Source organism: Oryctolagus cuniculus, chromosome 2, assembly GCF_964237555.1.
Source record: "Oryctolagus cuniculus chromosome 2, mOryCun1.1, whole genome shotgun sequence".
Lineage (NCBI taxonomy): Eukaryota > Metazoa > Chordata > Mammalia > Lagomorpha > Leporidae > Oryctolagus > Oryctolagus cuniculus.
The window spans coordinates 146,335,303-146,357,611 of NC_091433.1; the positions used below are offsets into that span (position 1 = coordinate 146,335,303).

The window sequence follows — 22,309 nt, forward strand, 5'->3', positions numbered from 1 at the left end:
CTGCTGTATCCAAAATGCTGGGTTGTTTTGGTGTCACTAGATTAGACAAGGGATTTTCAAACTACGTATAGTCGCTTTTCTTTAAATAATTACAAGGCTTAGAGAAGTTAGGAGCAACGTGGCTCCATCGAAAAGATGTGTAAGTAAGCGGCCAGCTGTAATGTTGACTGCGAATTGGCCGACTAGGGTTGAAACAGTTAACCACAAGTGGGAACAGTCAGACAGGTTAAATGTAGAACTGCTCCTGTTGAACGCCATCTGGTTGTGGTGCATGGGGTGGCAGAGGGTATCTACTCTTCCCTATTTACCCCTCAACAGCCCCAATGGGGCTCCACAAACCTTCCAGGGCTCATTGGAGAACAGGATGAAAAATCATTTGAGACTCAACACAGAACCTAGCAAGCTAAATGGAAGTCAAAACTTAAGGTGAAAAAAAAAAAAAAACCACTAAAATGAATAAAATTGAAAAGGTAAATTAATCTTACTGCATTGTACCAACCAAAGGGTGAAAAAGGCTCAAAGATTACTTTTCTACCATCACTGTTTTAACAGAATTAGCTTATTGATTTTCACTTAGCAGTGTATTTCTGCCTCCCAGGCAACTGGGCCATATTTTCCCTCAAAACCTTACAACATCTTCATTATTGACTCGGAAGATATTAGCCAGAAAATGAATTTTCTTAACTGATTACTCCCTCAGGGTAAAACTCTCACACTAAGATGAACAGTAATTCAGTGTAACCTTTGCTAGAAAAATAAAATAAATGGAAGGGGCTTAAATGATGGCATAAATCTGGGTGCACAGAGCCCTCAACCACTGATCATAATAAAACCTCTTAGTTCAGGAACCCTTAAGAAATAAACCCATAAACTACAGGAATTAAACTAAGTTATGAAATCCTAAAGGGGGATTTTCCCTTAATGCCAAAAATGCTGGCTTTCCATCCACTCAGTTTAATCACAGGCCGAAAGAAGGAAGAACATTTTGCATTCCTCGCTGTATGCAGAAGCAGCGTCAGTATTAGGAAACACCTCTGGATAACATTTGACACCCTCTGTACTCTGGCTTCTCCCCATGTTCCAAAACTGTTTGCCATAGCCTAACAAAGACCTTAGCACACTCCTACTCATTTTCTCACTGTTCCTTCAACACAGTTTGCTTATTTCCACTTCTGGGCCTTCATTGCCACACATCCTCATCCCCTCTCCCAGTGTATCCACATCCAACCCCACCTTAGCAATCAACCGTACAACAAAGCTCCTTTAAGAAGGCATTACCCAGGCCCATGGAGGACCATGGGTGTGATGTGTCCTCACCTTCCTCGTTACTTACCCATCCTGGGGACATGGCAGACAACTCACTCCTGGAAGGAAGGGCCCATGGCTTACATTTCTGCTCCATATCATTATCTGTCACCTTCCTAACACTCACATGGAATGTTCTGTAAGTATGGGTTTATTCTCAATCTCTTTAACTGTCAATGGAACCATAACAGAAATCTGTACTAAGCAAGTGAAATACAAACAGATTTTGGTTTCCTTCTACCAACTAAACCCATGAGTCTTTGATCAGCTCCTATTTATTTACCCCTATTATCATTTATGTTTGTTTTACCATGTTGTTTATCTAAGGACACACTCTGATTAGCATTTAATTTGCTGTAATAAATCTCTATTATCCCTGACATTGTTTACAATGCACGGCTGCCCGATTAGTCAAGGCAATGATTTATAACGAATTTGGTATAGATCGCGCCCTCCATTTAGTTACTATTACTTTCCCACTTTCATTGTCCAAGTGGTTCCAATGACAGCTGTCAAGTCATAGAACTGAAGTGCCCAAGAAGGAGAGTGAGGTCTTGTCTTCTGTCCACAAGCTCCAGGAAAATATCACAACAATCGGGTGCTATTGTCTGAATATGTCTGTGCCCACCAAAACTCATACTTATAGTTTTCTCCCCACTACAACAATGTTGAGAGGTAGTGGGGTCTCTGCAAGGGATTAATTTTTTTTTTTTGAGAGAGAGAGACTGGATTAATTAAGACTAGTTATCAAAAAACAGGAAGCTGTTATAAGCAAACCTATAACCTTCCCTCAATCTCATGGCATGCTCTTCTGCTTTCTGCCAAGAGTTGGAGCAGCACATGGCCCTCACCAGAAGCTGAGCAGATGCCAGCACCATGTGCATGGACTTCTAGAACCATGATCCAAAGTGAAAAATCTGTTTACTCACTGTCTGATGTTCTGTCACAGTCACAGAAAATGGGCAAAGGCATCTGGCTATATGGGACAAAACCCAAGCCCACAATGAACCTAGTGCCACTGCCATTACATACTTTGGCTTACTCTGTTTAGTTGATAAGCCTTACTCTCCCATCAGGGGTAGAGACAGTAAAGAGACTGAAGAAAACCCAGTCTACCGTGAGAATGGAAAATAAAATCTTCACTCTGATTTTTCAGAGCAGCACCCCACTAAGCAACATGGGAAAATACAGAAGAGTCTAGACACAGGACACACATGCTTCACACAGGGCCAGATCCTTTGCCATATGCCATCTGAGAAATGACCATGCAAAATTTAGAATCAACATATTTTAGAGATATACAAATCTCAGGTCATCTGCACTACAGATTTGTTGAAGAATCTACTTTTTTTCCTGTCCTATTAACAGGAATGGCAGGAAGCTAGAAGCAGCAGATGTGTTATGGTTCCTGGCTTCCTTGCCCATACTCTTACTGAAACTGAGTTAAAACTGGGCCTTCCATGTTTATTAAATAGATATATGATATCTATTTAATAATAGATATATTTATTTATCTTTATATATATTCATATATTTATTTATATCTATATAATAGATATATTAATAATATATTATTAAACAGATATATAGATTTCCTATAACTTATAATATTTTGAAACTTTATACGACACTAGAAATGCACTTTGTGTTACATTGTTGAATTTGAACCCTGAGCTATGTTATTACTCAAAAAAAATTTCAATAGTTATGTATTAGAACGTTATCAGCTATTTCTTCAGAGACAACCTTTTATCTCTCAGTGGACATTTGGTGCAATAATTAAGACACCACTTTGGACACCTGTATACCACACCAGAGTGCCTAGGTTCAAACACCACCACCACTCCTAAATCCAGCTTCTAGCTAATGATTGCCTAGGTACTTGGTTCCCTACCACTCACATGGGAGACCTAGAACAAGTTCCTGACTCCTGGCTTCAGCCTAGTCCAACCCCAGACGTTTGTAAGCATTTGTGGACTGAACCAGTAGATCTCTATTTCTCTTTATCTGTCTCTGCCTTTCAAATAAGTTTAACATTTGAATACTTTCCTCTAGTAAATGCAAATGTTTTGTTTTGAATTGTTCAAAGAATCTTCTTTTATGAAATGATGTTAAAAAATGAATATTATTTTACTGTTCAAATCTAAGGAGTGAAGAATTGGCAATTTTAGGTTTACTCTCAGGTTTAATTTATCTGTGAAATCCAAATTCTGGAACTACTGACTTAGAAAGTATCTATTCTTTGTCCTTTATTGTTAGATAAGTTATTTTGTCCACAGCTTGATGATGCACTAAAAGTTACACACCAAGAAAGTGGGAGTATCAACATGTATCTCCACCTCCATCTGGTTAAGTGTGCCATCCTGTCTTCTAGTAAGTTAGTGCACCTGTACTGTTCGTAACTAAATGGGAAATTTCCCATCAATAATTTTAAGGTGTTTTAAAATGCATCTTACACACAATTATTCTTAGGTGTTTAAATTTTAACTGAAAAGTGATCTCTGTTAAATATAAGAGTGGGAATAAGAGGAATAAGAGAGGGAGGAGATGTACAATTTGGGACATGCTCAATCAGACTTGCCCCAAATGGTGGAGTTAGAAATGTGCCAGGGGATTCCAATTCAATCCCATCAAGGTGGCATGTACCAATGCCATCTCACTAGTCCAAGTGATCAATTTCTGTTCACAATTGATCACACTGATAGGTCTAAGAGTCAAAGGGATCACACAAACAAGACTAGTGTCTGCTAATATTAATCAATAGAATAAAGAAGGGAGAGAATGATCCATCATGGGAAGCGGGATACACAGCAGACTCATAGAATGGCAGATGTCCTAAACAGCACTCTGGCCTCAGAATCAGCCCTTAAGGCATTCGGATATGGCTGAAGAGCCCATGAGAGTATTTCAGGCATGGAAAGCCAAGACACTCTGGCAAAAAAAAAAAAAAAAGACGACGACGACGACCTGAATGAAAGATCTCTGCGAGTGAGATCCCAGTGGAAAGAACAGGGCCATCAAAGAAGGAGGTACCTTTCTCTGAAGGGAGGAGAGAACTTCCACTTTGACTATGACCTTGTCTAAATATGATCAGAGTCGGCAAACTCAAAAGGCTCCCATAGCCTTGGCAACTCATTACTAGAGCCTAGGGAGATTACTGATGCCATAAACAAGAGTGTCAAATTGTTAAGTCAACAACAGGAGTCACTGTGTACTTACTTCTCATGTGGGATTTGTCCTTAATGTATTGTCCAGTGTGAAGTAATGCTATAACTAGTACTGAAACAGTATTTTTACACTTTGTGTTTCTGTGTGGGTGCAAACTGATGAAATCTTTACTTAATATATACTGAATTGATCTTCTGTATATAAAGATAATTGAAAATGAATCTTGATGTGAATGGAATGGGAGATGGGAGGGGTGTGAGTGGGAGGGAAATTATGGGGGGGAAGCCATTGTAATCCATAAACTGTACTTTGGAAATTTATATTTACTAAATAAAAAAAAGAAAAAAAAACTCATTTTAACACATGATTAAAACAGAGTTTAGCTGAAAGGCATTTACACAATTGTTTGCATTGCTTAAAAGCTGTAAATAGAACTCAGATGCCATTTGCTAACTTAAGGATGGAAATCTACAGATTCCTCTAACAGACTGTGAAGTTCCACAGAAGATAAAAATTATCTAGCTATGATTTTTGAGTAGGTATAGTACCAGCCTTGTTCTGTTTTTTAAAAATCAATGCATACACACCTGTATAGACTCTGAAAACAATGTTTCTAAGATCAAGGAGAGATTTATGTGGTAGGCCAACAAACTCCAAAGTGGTTAATTTTAAAACTGTAACACATACAAAACGTAAAAGAAATTAAGGATGAAAAACATTTGGCATATAGTTTTAGGGCAAGAAGAACAGAAGAACTGATCACCATTTAAGTGCTCAAGAGATACTGTAGAAAACACGCTAATTCTAAGCCTTTCCTTCTGGAGAACTAGAATAAACCAGTGTTTATTCCTAGACCTCAGACTGGCCCTAATTATAAAGGAACTCCTTTCAGAAGAGTTCTCAGATGTAGAACACACAGGTCAGTTCAGCCAATTTCCCCTGACTCCATAACCAGGGCCATGTTGGTGAGCTTCTGTAACTATGAAGAGATCTGCCCTGCCATCAGCATAAAACCATTAACACAGGTGACCAAACAGATTGTTTTAAAATCTCCAAAGACTTCCTCACAAACCAGTGTCTCTCAACTAGCTGTCTGCCATTTTTATTCTCTTCCTTACTGTAAGATGACTTTTACCTAGTTTTCCTGTTGTATCTCTTCTAGTCCATCATCTGCAGATCTGACTAACAACTCATCTTTCAGGGTTTTATTATTCTGTTTCAGTGGATGGGTGAACTGGCACTTGCTATCCAGGGAAATACAAGTGATGCTGAATTAATGAGCACAGTTAATTTGAATTCTCAAGTGGTTCAACAGATCAGGCTGCTATGAACAAAAAATCTGCAACTCAGTTATTCTGACCTTTTAAGTGCCATCAAAATGGAATGTAAGTGTACTTACTTCTGTCTATAGTAGCATAAATCAGAATAACTGGCTTAATTAGTTTTGTTTGCAGTAAGCCGAGTTATTAAAAAAAGCAACTCCTTGAGAGCAGTTGGTGTTGCCATCTGGCCAATCCTTTTTCTCCAGGTCTCTTTCCCTTCCGTTTCTTGCAGTCCAGAATCTGACACTTCAGACACACTGCATTTGGCTGTGAATACACATGGTGTGTGAATGACTGGACAACAGTCCATGTTCAAGAATGTTTATCTGGAAGGAATATGACCTTGGGGTGGACAGAGTGTGTGTGGGAAGAAAAAGGGTAGCAAAGTTAGACTCCCAGGCTGAGTAGGCAGAATACTCCTTCCATTAGGAATGCACTTTGGCAGTCATCCATCCAGCTGTGAACTGTGCAGCCCATCTGGCTAAGCCAAAGGTTCCCAGACAACTGATCCAAGCTCACCTGGTAACTCACCAAGTCTTTTTTGGTACTTCAATGCCATACCTTCTCAACGCCCATCTTATCTCATACTTTCAAAATTAGATTTCTCTAGTCCTCTGGGATTTCCAACAGAAATGGGGAAGAATGGTTCCTCTTGCATTAACATCACCTCTACCACAACCAAATGGTTAAAGAATAAGCGTCTCATTTCTAAAACTGATTCTGTGCCCTGAGAGCAGCTTCATTCCTTCTAGTCCTCTACAAGTTGGAAATTGGCCTTGAGAAATTCACTCAACTTCTCTCAAAGTCAATTTTCTCATTCAGAATGAGAATTGCACCAGAGATGTAAAGTATAACAGCTTTAAGTTCTTTAACTATGTGAATTTCTGAATTAAACCCTAATTTCTTTCTATTCTTTGGCATCAAGACAGGTACTCTCAATTAACTGAACTTAGGAATAAACAACTATATACTTACACATAAAGTCAAGAATGACAAAAACAAGGATATGTTTGGAGAACTGCATTGTTAGGTTATTTTGTCACTATACAAACATCATAGTGTAGTTATGCAAACATAGATGGTATAGCCTATTATGCATCTCAGTGATAAGGTATATATAGTCTACTGCTCCTGAGCTCCAAACCTATACAGCATGTTACTCTATTGAATACTTCAGGCATTCTTAACACATTAGTGAAGTATTTGTGCATAAAACATATTTAAACAAAGGAAATCATACAGAAAAAAAGGAACAGGGAACAGGAATTTTACGGCGCCATTTTGAACTTAAGGACCACTGTTTTATATGTAGTCCATTATCATCCAAAACTATAATTGTTATGCAGTGGGTGCCTGTAGAAGGGTACTGCAAAAAATCTGGAAAAATGGAATTGAAAGGTAAAGTTATTTTCTTGCAAAAAAGTTTAAAATCCATGCACATAAGGGGTCTTCAAAATTCCATGGAAAATGAGTACTACAGAAAACCATGAATTTAAAAACTTTGTACCAAATACAATTTTCTTTTAATTCTATTTCCCACAAGATTCTTGAAGCACCCTGTTAAATGTACAGACTCATCTATGTGTATACACATATCTATAAACATATTCATCACCAATTCCTTTTCATACTGATAAGAAAACGCACATCTCACACACACAAAATCATGCTTAATATTGTTTAACCAATTAGCAATTGTGGGCACTTAGGTAGCTGTGGCTACAATCAAGATCAGAAACTTCCCTAAAAGCCAATATACCCCTCAATATTTTGGAGAACATAAGCAAGACCCAAAGACAGAATTCTGAGTTTAATGCAATGATCAACAGACTTCACTAGAACAGCCAAGTCACTGAAGAGCCATCAGGAAGCAGCTTCCGATGTCTGGTCATTGAAAGTTAGTCAACATATTCTGTCAGCCATATGAGCAGGCAAAAAATGCTGCTACACACACTTTGTTTGCCAGACTTTAAAATTTAAGATTTATCTTGTTTTCTATGACTGAAAACAAAGATGAAATATGCATGAAAAAGCCATCTAATGCCTTTAAGTTCATTGCATGTCATATTCTATTAAATGCACACACAAGAATCCTAAGTGCTGTGTACTCCATGGGAAAGACAGGGGAGGAGAGAGAGCATGAATAATTGAAATACAGTTTAAGTAATTATTAAATCTAGTATTTTTCCCTAAAATATGTCTTATAGAAAAGTTTTCAGAAGGCCTAAATATCAACATTCAGAAATTTTTTTCTCAAGTATTAGTCTTGAATTGCATTTCTCCAACAACTGAACATCACCCAGAATTGGCTGAGGGCCAGGACTAAATGCCAAGACTTCCTGGACTCTCCTATAATGACCTGAGCACCAAAGTTCCATGATACACAATTCTCTGTGATGCAAAACTGTAAATGAACAACCATTGTGTGGAGCTCCCATTTACTGCCTTTGATCTTAAGAACAAGCCAGTACAGCCTTTCTAAGGCTGATAATGCAACCCACTACTATTTTGTCATTTTCTCTTTTCTAGATATCTCTCTGCCTCTCTGCTACTTAAGGATCCTGTTTCAAAAAGAGCAGTTCTTTCTATTGGAAACACTTAAAAGGCACTCTAAAAAGAAAGCAATTTATGTCAGAAGCTGCAATAACTCGAACTTCACTCTTGTGCAGATTAGAGTCTCTTATAAATTAGAGCGGGATTCCATGTCTATATTTGTAAGGACCCATGGTCTCTTCTTGAGACTAAATCTCAAGTTGCCCAGCATCCTTGAGAATCAATGCATTTTAAAACATGAAAGAATTCTTAATATTCCTAGAACCAAACTCAAATACCATTTCAAGTATGCACAGTACCTACCATAAATACAATGCATTAAATTACTATTAGGAAAAGTAGTTATAACAAAGTACCTAAGAAGTAAATATAATAGTAAAAGAACTCTTACACAAATATCTCAACTATATCAAGTAAAGTCAAGATCCAGCCAATAAGCAAGCAGGAAACTCGCACAGCCAAAAACTCTTATAGATGGAGGACATATGCACCACCTTACTCTTAGAAAGTTAAGTACTCAGGTTATTTATTCTCATTTTAAACACAGTTGTAACCAGTGCAGTTATCCATTTTCCAAAGCCATCATCAGCCACTAGAAATAACAGAATTCAGCAGAATTGCGAAAATGAGATAGAGCTGGGCATTCTGGGTGCAGCAAAGGGTACAGGTGACACCACAGTGCTATTAGAAATGCCTAGAATCACATTATTTTAAGGAGCTATTGGGAGTGGGGATGGGGAAGGATATCCATTGGGGGCCATTTAATTACAGACTCACAGTTGTAGCTTTAACCATCAAAATGAGGTGGCTAAAATATAAGAAATTTTTGATTTTAAGGTCACATAAAACTTCAGTCTGGGAAATGCTTTCATCAAATACATGCTGGCCCAACGGTATAACACAAGTCAGTTCTAACAGTATCATCGTTCATTTTTTAAAGCTTTAGCATGGTTTACTTCCACACACTTATTTCTGACCAGTGAGGCCTATGACCTTCTACCAATGTCTCCAGAATTGTGTATCACTAACATGAGGAAATGTGGAGATATATACATTTTGTATTTGTATCCAATTATTCATGTATTTATGAGTATGTATTCATATCTGAATACACTCATTTGATACCTGGAAAAACTTTATTATTTGAAATGGAGTAACTCACCAGAGCTTTTTATTTCCTCATACGTGGGGCTAAATGATTTCACAATGAAATAAATGCATCGCTAATTCAGTCATCCATTGTTTTCCATTGTATCTTCTGAAGAGTTGTAATAAACAAAACTATAAAAACTTAATTGATTTCAAGTGGATCTAGAAGGATAAGCTCACAATCAGCTGAGTTCTTGCTTTACCTTACAGTAGCAACTAGCGTATGTGACTGGAGGCCAGGTGCAGCTGAATAGTTGACTTAACAAAATCAACAATGTTTGGCATTGTTCAGATGCAACACTGATGTTACCAACATCCAGATAAATGTACATGCATACATATACATAATATGGATAGACAATCTCCTTAGTGGAAAGACAAAAATGGCCCCCTAGACTCCAAGGACACTTACAGCTCTGTACTACTGCACAAACTCAAGCAGAGTTGCAAACCTTACACTGGACTAGAAAATCCTCTTCTAAGTCATCTAAATTTTCCAATAGTTCACCTGGTAAGTATTTTGCAATTTCCTTAAACTACATTTCTAATATTAAGCTTTCTACGTCATTCAATCAAAATGCAGTCTTGTAATAAACACAGTAGTCTTTTTACATGCAAGTATGATACAGTAAGTTCTGCTTTTTAAAACTTCTTAATTTGGTGTTCTATCAAAGTGTATAAGGTTTTCAAATTACTATATTGCAGTATAAAGCACAAAAAAAAATCCTTTATTTCTCTAGCCATCTCTGTATCAGAAAACACACTCAGAGACCCTCAATATAAGTTCTAGTATTCAGTAACTGCTTGAATTTTTCTCCCAAGAGACATTCACTTTCTATTGTCCAATTTCATGGATAAGTGTTGTTCTGACTTTTTCTAAGCAAAATACAATATTTATGAGGGTAATTACTCAGGTTCTAGCACACCTCTGCTAAATTCACAGACAGCCATGCTTCAGAGGAATCCTGCTACAGTCTCCTCCACGCTCAGGGTATCGTAGCCCTAGCAGACAGGGCCCCTTCAGGTGATCAGCGTTTATTTCTTTAATAGCCTCAACAGAAAACAAGGAGCAACCTTAGAACTCAGAGTAACACCTATAAGGTGGGAGATTTGCAATGCAACATTTTTTTCTGAGAAATGCTCATTAGCACTGAAGGTGGTTCACGTTCTCTAAGCCCCGCAGACATCCACTGTCAATGGATGAGAAACTCAAGGGGTCCTCGCTCCAGCTGCATGTGAAGGCATTTCAACACAAAGCAATCTCGAACTACTCATATGCCAAAAGTTTCCCCCCAAATAACCTAACAATCCTATCTGCCAAAAATGTAAATTTTAAACCCATACCCCAAAGTAGTGTATTATTAGCTAGCCTTGGTCCAGAGTTGAAAAGGGAGAAGTTTGACAATACCAGCTGGAATGGGTCCTTCTTCATCCTAGACTTCAGCAAAGAGGAGACGTTAGCTTTCTTCTTCCCATGATGCTTGGGGTTTTTAAGATAATCATGCACACCAACTCATTTAGGGTAGTGGTGCTCACCTGAGCCATTCATTTCAATCCCCTGAGGAGCTCTTTTAACAAAGGCCCAGACCCAGTGCCAGACCCACTCAATTTTCATCTCTAAGTGGGAGGTTCAGCCTCCTGGTATTTTTTCAAAGCCATCACAGTGGTTTTAACCTGCAGCCAGACTGAAACCCTCTGCTCTAAAGCAGCAGTTTTGAATCAGTGGCCATTTTGCCCACGCCCCATCCTGAAACATTGGGCAGTGTCTGGAAACATACTTCAGTCACTCTTGTGTAAAGCCCAGAGATGCTGCTAAACCACCTAAAATGCACAAGACAGAACCTCACAAAAATAACTATCCCATCCAAAATGTCCCGGGTGCCACTGTTAAATCCTGAACTAGAAGAGGAGCTGCTGGGACAAAGAGCTTGCTCTTTCGATCTCTAGAGATACCCTCTCAAAAGAATAGGAGTAATAAGCTCTCAGACTGAGGACTTAAATCCCTGATATTCCAACCAGCAAGGCCTAAGTAGTTCAAAACGGACCTTGTCCAACACAAGTGAAAAGTGTGCTCTCACACTTCGGGCAATGTCGAAGGAGGATATGACCCTACTGTTCATTGCATTGTGCTTTAAGACAGTAAAAGGAATAAGACCCTCCACGGAGAATTATGTGAGTCTATTTTTTAGAAGAGTGAAAATAATAAAACAAATGGTAGTTTCTTTTTCTATTTATGTCTATTGATTTGCTTGTAATCAAGAATATGTGCCTCTAGAATTAACAGCAAACTATTTTACTACATGTTTAATCTGGATTCGTAATACCCAGTAGGTACATTGCTTGGAAGAGCTTCTGATCGTCAGAATCATCCTGGTCTGAAAGATCAACAAGTAACAGCTATTGCAAGAAGAACCTTAATCAAGCAAGACATCCACGACCTGGGCTAAAACAGTTATCATTGAAAAGCAAAGATTTGGCAGCTGGTATGTGGAAGCAAAACTCCTTCCTTTCACTGTGGAAAGAAACACTTTCACCTAACAAAATTCAAACTAACCTTCGATTTCAAAGGAATGAGCTAAGTGAAACCCCCAATTTTTACTAGCTGAGGTTGACAATTTGCGCACATTTGTAGCAAGTAGTGACTATTCCATTACTTAATTTACAAATCTGGAATATAGCAAGGGGCAAATGTTCTAACATCTAGACGTGGTAATGTGAAATCTACTTATTATCTGAAAATAGAACTGTCCCAACTGCTCCACTTCCCACCCAGCTTCCTACTAATCTGCTTGCGAAAGCAGCGAAGAAATTGCACTCATGAGGATTTTGCTTCATTTAGAGGTTGTTTTGTGTTTCTTTTGCATTTACTGTTTTTTTAATCAACTACTAATGAAGAAATTGTTATACAGGCTTAGATGCTTCTAAGAGAAGAAAAATACTTGAAATCCATCTTTTCACTCCATTTGGAGATTAACTCTTTTAACTAAAAGAAACTCCTTGGATTCAGCTGCTTTGTCCATTGAGTCTATAATTGAAAGCACAAGATTTAAAGATGCCCAAGACTCAGTCAAGTAGAACAGCAATCTTTTTCTCTGACGCTCCCAGGTGTGCATACCTATCTGTATTTGGAAGAAATGCACATCTTTGTAGGTAGGACAACACCTGCACATATGTATTCCATCTCAGTCAGCCATAATGTAGACACATTTGCCACTTGTATTAAACTGTATGTAAAAATATTTAAGTCCAGGCCGGCATTTGGTGTAGCAGGTAAAGCCACCGCCACTGGTGATGTCAGCATCCCATATGGGCATTGGTTCAAGTCCCAGCTGCTCCACTTCTGATGCAGCTCAACATAGCCCAAGTGCGTGTGCCCTTGCACCCACGAGGGAAACCTCTAAGAACCCCCTGGCTCCTGGTTTTGGTCTGGCCCAGCCCTGGCCATTGCGGCCATTTAGGAGTGAACCAGTGGATGGAGGACCTCTTTCTCTTGCTCTCTCTTTTTCTTTCTCTTCTCTCTCATCCTCTGTAACTCTTCCTTTCAAATAAATAAAATAAATCTTTAAAAAATGCAAATCCTCAGGTAAAACACTCATTTTTCACACCAAGTCCTAACAGAGTGGCTCTAGAAATGACTCAGCAAATGTGTAATTTGAAATTAACGTCGCTACTGGTTCCTATCTGTTTATACACCAATGATTCAAACAAATTGTGTGGGGATTTAAAAGTATGAGAAAGCATGTCTTACCATCCGTATCAAAATTTAATTTGTAACAGCAGGATAAATACAAGCTACCAGTGCCCAAGTTTATAGGCTGATGATTCATAAACATCTTATTGTGCCACTTCATTTTCCAATTAATTACTGAAATAAAAATGTAATGCTAATGTACTGCAAATATACTCTGGTGAGGATATCAACTGTCAGCAGAAGATTCGTCATGTAAGAGTGAGACAACTTCAAGTAGACACAAGAATCGAACTACAGTATCATTCTACAGTACATCTGTTATATCAAATTTATACATTTTAATGGCAAATTTTAAGAAACATTTGTCTAACCCACTAGCTTTATTTGAATTCAGGTAATAACACGTCATAATATACTAACTCTATTTATCTAGAGATATACCTTATGCAAGGTATTTAAAACTTGCACCTAAAACTTTTCTTATCAGTTAAATTATACATTAATCATGCCAAAGGGACAGTCTCAATAATGCAGGAAAATCTTTGACAAAATTCAACATCCTTCATGAGGAAAACTCTCAACATGAAAGTTTAGAAGAAATGTGCCTTAATAAAATAAAGGCCCTATCCAACAACATTGTACCTAGCATTGTTCTTAGTGGTGAAAAACTGAAAGATTTCCCTCTAATATCATGATAATATCTAATATGTCTACTCTCTAATCACTTTTGTTCAACATAATACTGGAAGTCCCAGCCAGAACAAGTAAGCAAATGAAAGAAACAAAAGGCATCCTAACAGGAAAGGAGGAACAGAAACTGAATCTATTTTCCGATGACAGTATCAAATATATATATATATATATATGAATATATGAGATAGTGATATAGAAGCTACTGGCTCCTGGTTTCAGTTCAGTGCAGCTCCGGCCATTGTGACCAACTGGGGAGTGAACCAGCGGATGGAAGACCTTTCTCTCTCTGCCTCTCCTTCTCTCTCTGTGTAACTTTGACTTTCAAATAAATAAATAAATCTTTAGGGGCCAGCAATGTGGTGCAGCAGGTTAACGCCCTGGCCTGAAGTGCTGGCATCCCATATGGGCACAGGTTCGAGACCTGGCTGCTCCACTTCCAATCCAGCTCTCTGCTATGGCCTGGGAAAGCAGTAGAGGATGGCCCAAGTCCTTGGGCCCCTGCACCTGTATGAGAGACCCAGAAGAAGCTCCTGGCTCCTGGCTTCGGATGGACACAGCTCTGACCGTTGTGGCCAATTGGGTAGTTAACAAGCTGATGGAAGACCTCTCTCTCTCTCTCCCCCTCTCCTCTCTCTGTGTAACTCTGACTTTCAAATAAATAATCTTTTAAAAAAATAAAAACACTAAAATGCCAATGAAGGAAATTGAAGCAAATACAATTACATGGAAAGATATCCCATATTCACAAATTGAAAGAAATATAGTGTTGCGAGACTGTCCACAAGTACCCTAAGTTATCGATCTACAGATCTGTTGCAATATGGAAATTCCAATATCCTTTTTTTTTTTTTTTTTTTTTTTGACAGGCAGAGTGGACAGTGAGAGAGAGAGACAGAGAGAAAGGTCTTCCTTTGCCGTTGGTTCACCCTCCAATGGCTGCCACAGCCGGCGCACCGCGTTGATCCAAAGCCAGGAGCCAGGTGCTTTTCCTGGTCTCCCACGGGGTGCAGGGCCCAAGTACTTGGGCAATCCTCCACTGAACTCCCGGGCCACAGCAGAGAGCTGGCCTGGAAGAGGGGCAACCGGGACAGAATCCGGCGCCCCGACGGGGACTAGAACCTGGTATGCCGGCACCGCAAGGCGGAGGATTAGCCTAGTGAGCCGCGGCGCCGGCCCCAATATCCTTTTTCACAGAAACAAAAAAAAAAATCTTTAAATTTATATAGAATAATTAAAATAAAAAGAAAAAAATCTTGAATAGGTAAAACAATCTTGAGTAAAAAGAACAAAGCTATAGGCCTCATACTCCCTGGTTTCAAAATACATTGCAAAGCAATGGTAATCCACACATCTACCAATGGAACATGATGGAAACCCCAGAAACCAACCCATGCATTTACAGTCAAGTGTTTTTAACACAGGTACCAGGAACACACAATGGGGAGAAAACAGTCTCTGATATAAATGGTGTTGGGAAAACTAAGATATCCACATGCAAAAGAATGAAATTAGATCATTACCCTATACCATATATGAAAACCATTATCAAATCATCACAATGGATTAAAGATTTACATATAAGACCTGCAACTGTTGAGCTATTGGAAAAAAATACTGGGAGAAAGTTCTGTAACATTGTCTGCACAATGACTTTGTGGATATGACCACAAAAGTGCAGGCAACCACAAAAAAAAAAAAAAGTAGGATTACATGAAAGTAAAATAGGAAAGACAACAATTCAAAAAGTGAAGAGAAACCCTACAGAATGAGAAAATGTATTTGTAAACCTTACATCTGATAGCAAGTTAATATCTGTAATATATAAGGAACTAGAACTCAACATCAAGAAAATCTGACTGAAAAATAGCCAAGGGGCTGGCGTTGTGGCATAGTGAGTAAAGCTGCTACCTTCGGTGCCGGCATCCCATATGTGTACCAGTTCGAGTCCTGGCTGCTCTACTTCCTATCCAGCTCTCTGCTGATGGCCTGGGAAAGCAGTGGAAGATGGCCCAAGTCCTTGGGCCCCTGTACTACGTGGAAGACCCAGAAGAAGCTGCTGGCTTCTGGCTTTGGATCAGCCAGCTCCAGCCATTGCAGCCAATTGGGGAGTGAACTAGTGGATGGAAGACCTCTCTCTCTCTCTCTCTCTCTCTCCCCTCTCTCTCTCAATCTCTGTGTGTGTAACTCTGACTTTAAAAAAAAAAAATAGACAAATATTAAAAAAAAACTCAAAGACCCTAAACAGACATTTCTTTAAAGGAGATACACAAATGGCCAATAGATACATGAAAAAATGCTGAACATCACTATCATTAGATCACACAAGCTAAAACCACAATGAGATAGAACCTCATTCCTGTTAGAATAGCTTATTTCAAAAAAGAAATGTACATTTTGGAGAAGAATCAGAAAAAAGGGAACTCTAATATATTTTTGGTAGGAATATAAACTAATACAGTCATTACAGAAAATGGTATTGAACTTCCTCAGAAAACCAAATGTCGAACTACAATACAAACCAGCAATCCCACTTCCAGAAACACAGCAAACCATTTTAATGTCCTTCAATTTTGCCCTCTCTCTCCCAGAAGAATGGTGACCACGTGCCAAGTTAACTAACCCCACCATCCAGCTATACAGCTTAAGTGCTGTCACAACCCTTTCTGATAAGGTTCAGGAAAACCAGCAAAATTCTCAAGGGGCTAAATTCCAATAGTAAAGGAGTGCTGTAACACAAGTTCCAACTCCCATCCCCCTTTGGGCTTGTGAAGGTATAAAATATTACCTGTTGTGCTACCCTCTGCAGAAAAAACAAATGCATGCTGCAGGATTTTGTGGGCCTAGATCACCCATCCATCGTGGTCTAGAATTCCAGATATATGTTGCCTAGGAAACATTTTTATTCTTAACAGAGCTTCTTTCCTCATTCTCTGGTCTCCAGATACCTTCTCAGTTTAAGGGGCATTTCATGCTTTGCCAACCCTTAGACACAAGTACTTCCATGCCTGGATATATGAGGGGTTTTCAAACACGGGAGTGCGGACATCCCTTCTATATATTGATTTCAATGTGGATATTCAGATCTACATGGATATTTCAAAAAGTTCATGGAAAACTGAATTAAAAGATAATTTTGGTGCAAAAATAATTTGGAATCCATACTATTTTTTGGGACTACTCATCTCCAAAGACCCCTCATACTATTCAGCAATTAAAAAGAAGGAAATCATGTCATGTCCAACAACAAGGATGAATCTGGAGTATATTATGTTAAGTAGAATAAGCCAAGTACAGAAAGACAAGTACCACATACATGTGGAATGTAATAAAGCTGGAACTGACAGAGTAGAAAGGAGAACAACAACGGTTGTGAGAAGCTGGGTGGGGGAGAGGGAAGAAATGGGGAGTCATTGCTCAAAGGGTACAAAGTTTCAGTAGGTAGAAAGGCTAGGTTTTACCATCTACCACACAGTAGAATATAGTCACTAGTAATGTATCATGTGTTTCAAAGTCAGTAAGAAAGTAAATTTCAAATGTCTCCCTATAGAAAATGACTCGTAAGCAAGGTAGTGGATATATTACTTAGCTTGATTTATTCACGTCACATTGTATACATGGACCAAAACATAACATTATACCTCATAAGTGTATACAATTCTGATTTGTCAATCCAAAATAATAGTAATAATAGATTTTAAAAATAAAATTAAAAACTACAGAGTTCTTTTAAGAGAACTTTTGGAAAGAAAATTATTTTGCAAGTGACCCACCTGTCCCTATTATATTTTTTGTTATTTTAAGAAACAAAGTTTCATTAAGATAGGATCATATTTACTTCTCAAGCTCTTTAAAAAGTAATCATGTAAAGGAAAAATCATTAACGATACCTTCTCATTAACCTATTACTACCCCTGAAGACAGGTGTTATGGCCAATGATCCCATCTTTCGATAGTAACAACCCAAAATATCTTTTTATGTTACTTTCATCTTTTGTAGGGAACTGCTTAGCAAGCTGCCCACAGCAGCATCCCTGCGTCTCCTGGGAAGACAGTGAAGGTTCAATCACTGGTAAAGGCACCAACCAGGAGGCCTCAACTTGAGGGTGAACTGGTTTCTCCCTGCCTCCACCTCAGAATACAAGCAACCAAGAAAATAGCAGCTTCCTATCTGCCCTATTCTTTCTAGTTCCCTTTGCACTTAAAGGGAGGCTGGATGCATTAGAAACCAAGCTTCTGGAGTCATTTGCAGCACTATGAGAAAAGGATTAGGATGAAATGGAATCCAACAGGTAAATCCCCAAGTAGAGGATTGAAAATTTACCCCTTTGTGTGGCTGCTAAAGCGGTCAGTCTCCTTCTTCACTGCTCAGAACTGTCTGCATACAGACTCTACAGCATCTTTCAAATAGAGCAAAAAGCCTCAGACGTTTTGAATGAAAAAAATCCATAGTTTATAAAACTGACCATTTTAGCTCCAAATCAATCAGAGGTAACACAGGAGAATTGTGCATTTTCTTTTTTTTTTTTTATTTCTTCTTTAAGAAATGAATTCTTTCTCTCTTGAGTTCAAAGAGGTTTCAGAACCACGATGCAGAAAATTAAGCCTCTTCCAAAGGTTTAAAAGCTCAGGTTTAGAGCCACCTCAGCAAATGTAGTGGATGTTAATGCTTTCAAAACGAGAAGAGCATCTAAATACATCGGTGTTAAAGAGGGACATTTCAACAACAGGACAGACAGCTTCTGTATTGAAAAAGCAAACTATCCAGAACACAGTGAAGGGAGTTTAGTCAGAGAGTTGGTAGAGTCTTAGTGGGGAAGGCAACCATTTATTGCATTTTAGACGCAAAGGAGAGTCACAGATTCATGCAATAGTCCCCAACACAATGTTTAAAGTCCTCAAGGTCAAAGTTAAGTCATTCAAACAAATATCAAGCCTGCTTGGTAAATAGTCATTTCTTCCTCCCAATATTCTTTTACCTGTATTCAAAAATATTTTGGTCACCATTTCACTAGCGAGCCCTTGTATGAAACAGCATACCTCTAATTTCACGCTCAAGTCCAATAATTTAAAAAAAAAAAAAAGAATCTTAGAATAGTTGCATTCTATTGTTATCCCTGATGCCCACAGATTCAACCCTGACAATTCAGGACCCTAAGAACCCACTCCTTGCCCTCTGCTGACCTCTGTCATGCCTTCTTCGGGCTACTTGATTGTTCTCTATGGAAAAGAGAAACACACGGACAGGAAGAAACACACATTATGATCTGAGGGCACAGCTTTCCTCCTGCCCCGACTCCGCACTTGCTAACATGGCTGGAAAGGCCCCCATCGTTCCTGCCTCTGCCCAGCTGCCTACAGTTGCCCAGCACATACTGACCCACCGTTCATGCCGCTGTAGACATTCCGGTGATGGGGTGATGCGTCCTCCTGTGCCTGCCGTCTCAGGGTGCCCTCCCTGCTGCCGCCGCCGCCGCTGCCGCCGCCGCCACCTCCTCCGTGTTTGTGGTCAGGGCTTCCCCCAAAATGCTGCTTGAGGTGCTCGGGGCTGGTGCCCCTGACTCTGGGCAGGTGTTCCAGGCTCCCGCCCAGGGCATGTTTCTGAAGATGCTCAGGGCTCCCTCCGCTGTGCCTGGCATGTTCAGGGCTGCCCCCTGGCCTGTGTTTCTGGAAGTGTTCTGGGCTCCCACTCAACACGTGCTTGGGCAGCGTTTCAGGGCTGCCCCCTGGGTGCGGGTGTCTTTGCTGTTCCGGGCTGCCCTTGCACAGGGGTTTGTGGTGCTCAGGGCTAGGTCCTTTGAGTGCTTTGGAGTGATCCGGGGTCCCGGGGGGCCTGGGTTTCTGCAGATGCTCAGGGCTGGCGCTTCTGTGCTTGGAGTGCTCGGGGCTGCCCTCACCCCGGGGTTTCTGCAGGTGCTCCGGGCTGCCGCCGCTCGCGTGGTGCTTGTGGTGGTCGGGGCTGTCCGTGCTGCCCGCGCTGGAGGTGCTGCTGCCGTCACCCACGTCACGCACCGAGGGTGCGGTAGGGGCGGCCAGCTGGCACAGGCTGGCCTGGCTGTCGATGGAGCAGCGGCTGCCCGCGCAGCCGGCGCCCTTCTCCTCGTCCAGCAGCACACAGAGCTCCTTGAGCTCCATGTTCTCCTTGACCACCTCCTCCTGCTTCACCTCCAGCTCCTTCAGCTTCTGCAGGTATAAGGCCACTTCCTTGTGCATCACCCCGGCCGTGTAGCGGCCCAGTCTCTGCCACTCCCGGGACACCCTCTTGCCTTTCTGCCGGTCATCATCCAAGAAGCAGCAGAGGTCCCTCAGCTCCTGGTTGTCCTCCTGGAGTTTCTGGTTGATGTCCTGGAAAGAGAGACCCAGCCACGTGAGGGCGGTACACGTATGAGTGGGCACCAGGCTCACACTGCCTGGGAGTGAGAGAGCCTGGAAATGATGAATGGTGAATTCCTGCCCATGTTGGGGAGGAGGTGAGAGGGCAGCAGTAAGCTGCAGGCTTTTCACTATCCATAAAATTTAAGTTAACAGGCATCGGTTATAAAAGACTCCATGTGCATTGTCTCATCTAATCTTCACAAAACACTTAGGGGATAAGTATTATTATGGTTCTTTTATAGAAGGGGAAATCGGAGCTCATAAAGCGTCACTTGTTCAAGGTCACCCCACAGTAGTCAGTTTTTAATTGGCAGGAATCAATCCGGAGAAAACCAAGGGAATGCTCATACGCTCCATGGCACCAGGTCTTCCAAAAGAGCAAACAAGCTCTGCTTGGTTTTCCTGCCCATCCCATGGGGAAGAGCACCCACAATCCCCCCTCTGCCACACATACAAAGAAATCGCACAACTGCCCCCTAGTGGCATTTTCATCCTGCACGTCCAACCCCTGCTTGCTGGACCCACCCAGATGCCTCCCAGGCATCTCGCAATTACAGATGGAGCAACCGTCCCCAAACTGCACCCCAGCAATTGCCACCTCCACCCACCCCGTTGCTCTTCAGAAGAACCTGAGAACCTGGGGTCATCTCTGGCATCCCTTCTCCCTAACCTTCCACTTGCGAGCCAAACAAATCTTTGGAAGTTTACCTCCAAAATTCAGCTCATCTTGTCACAAAGCTGTCATTTTACAAAACCGCCAGGTCTCATGTGTTAGGCCACTCTCCTACAGAAGCCATTCTGAAGGTCCACCACCAATCCACAGCTTGCTCGACCATCATCCTGCAGATTTTCCCTCTGCAGCAATTAGTACAGTGCATAACCACACATGCAAATGCATGCCCATCAGTTCAAGTCCACAGCCTTGTTAGAGTTCTGAGAATGGAGACCTCATCTCTTCTATCCACCTCCAGAGCACAGAAACCCACTGGAGACACATGAAACCAAGCAATTTCTACAATATACTGTGAAGCCCCACTTCCCCTTCATTCCCAGACACAGGAAAGGGGCCGACTGTGCCTTGAGGCACCATGATTTGGTAAGATGCGACAGGGACAGCCCAAGATGCCCCCACTTTACAAAGCCTAAAAACCTCTGGTCTTGCTCCTCCTTCATCCAAGACAGAGCTAGAGGTACTCAAAAAGGGGACTAATTCCCTTGAACTGAGACTGAGTCCAACATTCTCCCAGACACTGACAAGAAAGTAAGCTATAAAACAACTGCCAACCACGCCCTCTGTTCACTTCCTGGCCGTCATGAAGCCAAAGATGGGAGAGGATTTTCAGGCCTGGGGAAGAAGTGCGGGGATGAGATTTCTACTCCAGTCCTAACTCCTGGCATTGCCCTCACCTCTCTCTCCTCGTTTCTCTTGCCCACCACCTCCTCTTGCCTCTCTCTGCTCTTTCTGCTTTCAGGCCTGACCTTCGCCAACAGCTTTGCACCGCGCCTCCCCGCCTTGGTCTGCCCCAGCCTCCGTCTTCCCCTGCCCACTCCAGAATTTCCTCTGCCAGAGGTAGCTTCAGAAACCCCCTGTGCACGTTTTTCCCCGTGTGTCAACTCTGATCCCCTCCCCTGGCCAGGCCTGAATGGCCTTCTCCTGCCTTTCTCCCATTAGCTCCCCTTCTGTAAACCAGCTGTGAACCCCAATACGCCTGATATTCGAACTAGAAAGTAACCCATCTCCCATACTTCAGCGAAGAGATTCTGCTGAGAGGTCTCCCACAGCACTAGAGCAGCACCCACAAATGAATGGACGAGGTCACTTTCCTAGTCACAGCTTCACGCCTCTCACACTAGCTAGGCCTCTCAGGGGTACCAATTGTTTTTCCTCCTTTCTAATATGGATATCTTAGCTCCTTTCTTTGTAATACACAACATACATAGCATTGTGCCTTGCATTTAGTAGACACAAAGCATGTGCTTATGGCCTGATCAACCCTTTAAAGCCCTGGACCCATGAATAACACAGGCTACAGACATGAGTACTGAGAAAGGATTT

The 22,309-nt window shown here is 40.9% G+C and overlaps 1 protein-coding gene across 8 annotated transcripts in view; it reads right to left on the reverse strand.

The window, feature by feature from the left end:
- CCDC85A (coiled-coil domain containing 85A) overlaps positions 1-22,309 on the reverse strand; it is a 237,138-nt gene that overhangs the window by 209,207 nt on the left and 5,622 nt on the right. For 7 of the 8 annotated variants that reach the window (XM_051838800.2, XM_017340757.3, XM_017340756.3 and 4 more), the window contains exon 2: positions 19,263-20,223. In XM_051838800.2, the coding sequence (XP_051694760.2) occupies positions 19,263-20,223 (961 nt within the window). Of the gene's footprint in view, positions 1-19,258; positions 20,224-22,309 lie in introns of all 8 variants that reach the window. The other variant, XM_051838789.2, reaches the window with a different exon arrangement.